A 4,703-nucleotide genomic window follows, 5' to 3' on the forward strand; every position below is an offset into this window, starting at 1 on the left:
GATTGTCAGTATTCAATTAATTATAAGGTCATATTTGCTACCAAAATTCTGATCTGAATTAATGTATGCGCAGAACATTTTATATTGATTAAAATATATAGGATTGTTAAAGGCATCAAATTGATGTAATACATTTTTCAAAACACAAAGCCCATTGGTCAAAATGGCATAAGAGTTTATTTTTGGCGTCTGTGATTGGTGCATTGACACACACCCTCGATAAACCTCATGTCCCAGTACAGTCACCAGTCAACCACAGATGAAAGAGGGAACCTTATAATAAGTAATCTTTGGTACGTAGCCTACAGTCCCACCCAAACATGGCTGATTCAGAGACAGCCGAGGAATCTTCTTCAGGAATTTTGCAAGAAATGTTCACGTCCCCGTTGAATTTGAGTCTGCTTGGCCTCTGCATATTTATTTTACTCAGAATCTTCTGCGGAGACAAGCCTGCAGATATGGGCGAGATTGAGGAACCTCTACCTAAACTCAAGAACAGAGATTTCACTTTAGCGGAGCTGCAACCGTACGATGGGCTTCAAAATCGAAGAATTCTCATGGCTGTCAATTCAAAGGTGTTTGATGTAACCACAGGAAAGAAATTATACGGGCCAGGTAAAAGAAGTTGTAGGCTATTTACATTGGTTATTTCTGCTCAAAGCAATGGTTGGCGCAACTGTAGCCAAGTGGCTTGCCCAGTAAACTTAATACATACGTGTCTTACTTTGTGTCTATTGAGTATGTGTATAACTAGGACGACCATTCTAAAACGCCACACCCCCTTCTTCTTCATAAATCATTGCCCGCGATCGAATTTCACAACATGCGAGCTGCAGCCTCGAGAGTCCGCTGACGGGCGTAGTTCTTCTTGACGTCGTTATTCCGGGTAATCAGAACCGGAACAACGGAGCCCTCTGGCGGAGCTGCGGCTACACAGGCTGCAACTGGAGTGTTCAACCGAGTTGGCATGTTCTAACCTCTCACGGAGTTGATTAATCATGCCCTACGCTATTACGCAAGCCCTCACGAGGAACACCCTCACTGAAAATATGTAGAAGTTGCATATATTCTCAGTCTGTATAATAGGGTAAACTATTTATCTTATTGATGTTCCTCGCTTTTGAGGTGTGCCTCAGTTCTCTTCATGTCAATTCAGAACAAATAGCTTGAGGTGTAATGTTCAATTCAGCCAGACCAGATAGTTGCACAACGTAAGGCTTGTTGAGGCCTATTGAAGAGCAATAATAGGCCTACTGGCTGACTCTCATTCCAAGAATTCTTAAATTTCAGTCTCAACATCGAGAATAGAGGGCTTGTTGTTGGGCTATTTTTGAAGCCTTTTTGAAGCCATCTGATCTTAGAATAGAGCAAGGTATGTCTGTTGGAGGGTGGAAGTTTAACTTTATTTTCACCAAATTTAAGAAACAGTGCATAATTGTTTTATTAATGGGGCAATTTGCAATTGCTACCTCAAATGTTGGACTTTTAAATGCATTATATAAATCCATTGATTGAGATAAGTTTGGTTCTTGAAGAATATAATTGATAAATGCCTCATGTGCTTAATTGTACCCATCAGAACCCCAAATAGAAGCTTGTTTTACTCCAATGTTTGTAGACAAAGTAAGTAAACATGGTTAAAACAGTTTTATATAGTTTTAACATCATGGATGGTCAGTATTTGCATCCATAGCTCTGTCTATGAATTTGAGTGGGGTTACATTTCTCCAGCCTCATCCTTCTAATTTTTACCAAAACGGGCTGTGTGGGCGTATGCTTTTGTTTCCAACGGCTGATTGCCACGTTAAATGGTAGTCATCGTAGTCATCAGCAAATGTATAAACCTTGACAAATAGTTTGTCTATTCACAATCACATTTTAAATTAATATCTTTGTCTGTGTTGTTCTCCAGTGGGTCCATATGGATTGTTGGCTGGTAAAGATGCCTCCAGGGGCCTGGCCACTTTCTGTCTGGAGAAGGAGGCCCTGAAAGACACCCACGATGACCTCTCGGACCTCAATGCCATGCAACAGGAGAGCCTCAACGAATGGGAGACCCAGTTCACCCGTGAGTTAATGGATGAGTTGGTAGAAGTAGATACTGTATTTTCAACTTCTACCTCAAGCGAAATGGACCTCTTGCAGTCAACATCACATGCACACACTCCACTCAACAGAATGTAGTGCAAACTGTTGATGCACCTCGTGGGGTGTCTGTTTCTGCTTCAGCCAACACCTCTTTGGTCTGTTGTTTTAATTGACTATGATAGAAGAGTTAGCTACAGCACATTCAGTATGGCACCATACCTGGGCATAATGTCGTAAACAATACTTCGCATCAAATGAACACCTTCAATCAATTACATTGAGTAGTGCTGTGAATTGAAACCCAGACATGGGAGGCAGTCTTTGTAGGCTAAGGCTAGTAATTACAATGTCCTAGAGCTCAGCTGTGGTGTCGTGTGTAGCGAATGTCTCTCAGGAACTCAATGTTCTTTTCTTCTACTTCCTGCCTTTTACAGAAAAGTATGACTATGTTGGCAAACTTCTGAAACCTGGAGAGGAACCCTCTGAGTACACTGATGACGAGGACGTCAAGGACAAAAATAAGGACTAGAACTCACAAGTGCACACAGGAAATTCAGATGCTTTAATTATTTTGGATAATGTGATGCATATTGGCTTGTGCTGCGGCCATTGAGCGAAATACTTTCTGCTGGATGGCTTTTGAATTATATCAATGTCATGGACCATCACCTCTTATGCTATGTTCATATGCCACAGACCTTAAAGCCGCAATCAGCAGTTGAAACAATAACAAAGCATTATCAAGCCCCTGTTTAGGTAAAAAAAAAAAAAAATGGATGCAGCAACTGACCATCCATGATATAAATGTATAGTTTTAACTATGTTTTTAGGCTAAAAGGGGTTTGTTTACATTTACTTTGTTTACACACATTGGCGTAAAATAAGCTTATATGTTGGGTTCTAATGGGGTGCGACATTTTAACTATTGAACTAAACTCGTGAGGCATTTGTTATATTTGTCAAAAAATAAGGGGTTAATATCATTCAATTATAAGTCCAAAAGTGGATGTTGCAACTGCAGATTGCCCCTTTAATTTACCAAAATGCACCAGGTTTTTATGTTCAGGTTACAATAACTTTTGAATACCGTAGTGTTTTTGTAAAAGCAGTATACAGGTAGTATACACCTTTCTTGTATTTCTCTACATGTTTATTTTTTGTATATGATGATGTTTAGTATGTGATCTTGCCGGATTGTTTCTATATTTTATTGTTCATTTAAAAAAAAAACATCTTGGGCTACCTATCAAACAATCTTTTGTGTATAAAACCAGTAGGTGACAGTAATACCACGGAGGGGAACCACCAGGCCACCTAATGATGGCTGCCGGTGTGGCCATAAGGTGGGGGTAAGATGGTGGACTGGAAAAAAAGGAGAAAATTGGAACATGTTTTGAGTGAATATGGATTGGTGGATCACACAGAACATTTGGAAGAGCTACAGAAGCTAATTGAACGTGACCAGAGTGGGGATGAATTAACTGTGGTGGCAGGTGCGGTGAAGACCACAGAGTTTGAGCCTCATCATGATGATAAAGATGATTCTAGCCCAGTGGGGATGAGATTTTTGGAGAGAATGGATCCTTGCCTTCTGGCAGATCCATATGTGATGTCAGGTTGTGTGGAGAAGAGGTTTGGGAATGTTAGGTCGGTGAAAGTGACTTGAAGTGGAATCATTTCAATTTTTTTGTGTTTCTGTCATCCAGAGGGAGTATGCACTCCGCATCACACGACTGAGGACAAGAACTGTGACTTACTCTCCTCTCTGGAGCAGGGCACCGCTGAAAGGAGAGAGAACTGGAATGCCGTTAAGTGTTGAGGAGGATCAAATGAAGTTAACGATTCTCAGTGTCTATGACGCCCGCCATTTGGTGTGACACAGACCCGTTGGAGAGTGGTGAAACTGAGAAGACACTGTCTGCACTACTGAGTTTTTATGCAGAGTTTTTACCAAATAAAGTCAAGTAATGATGTCCGTTATCCAATGAGAGCTTTTGTCCCAAACCCATTACAATGTTGTAGGTGTCAAGGTTATAGTCATGTTGTAGGAGGGAGATTCCTAGATGTGAGAAGTGTGCAGGAAGAAATGAGACAGGAATGTGTAGTTTCTGTGGACAAAGTTGTGTATAAACTGTAGGGGTAACCATGGTGCTGGTGAGCGAAAGGCAGGTTGAGGTTGCCAGGATCAGAGTAGTACAGAAGGTGTCATATGCTGAGGCAGTGAAGAGAGTAGTAGAGGAAGATGGGTCTAAGGTGAGGGATCCTAAGAGAATCCCTGTGAGTAGGCCAATAGAGATTGATAGGAATAACATGCTTCTGTAAGGTTGGTTTTTTTAGCGTCCATTGCCATTGCTGTCAACTTTACCGCAGGAATGGATCATGGATCACAGAGGATAGATGCTGCGGTGGCAGTTGCAGAGATGTACTTGGGTGTACGAGATTTTACTGAAGAAGAGTTACAAGGTGTTTTGAACGATAGTGTCCCGTTCTTCCAGGCTGCTGGCCTTGTGTCGGATCAGCCAAAGTAGTGGAATAGTGGTGTAGGGTTAGTTGGTAGGACAGTTTTTTTTTCACAAAGTGTAATGAATTCATACTACAGACTAGTAGACTGATGC

General features: G+C 41.2%; 1 protein-coding gene across 1 annotated transcript; it reads left to right on the forward strand.

The window, feature by feature from the left end:
- The first annotated feature begins 249 nt into the window (after positions 1-249).
- Positions 250-4,068, forward strand: LOC135511973 (membrane-associated progesterone receptor component 1-like). Its single transcript, XM_064933519.1, has 3 exons — positions 250-615; positions 1,913-2,068; positions 2,523-4,068. Exons 1-3 carry the CDS (start codon positions 321-323, stop codon positions 2,615-2,617), a joined length of 546 nt encoding a protein of 181 aa, XP_064789591.1. The 5' UTR covers positions 250-320; the 3' UTR covers positions 2,618-4,068.
- The last annotated feature ends 635 nt before the right edge of the window (positions 4,069-4,703 follow it).

This window comes from Oncorhynchus masou, chromosome 24 (genome assembly GCF_036934945.1).
Source record: "Oncorhynchus masou masou isolate Uvic2021 chromosome 24, UVic_Omas_1.1, whole genome shotgun sequence".
NCBI lineage: Eukaryota > Metazoa > Chordata > Actinopteri > Salmoniformes > Salmonidae > Oncorhynchus > Oncorhynchus masou.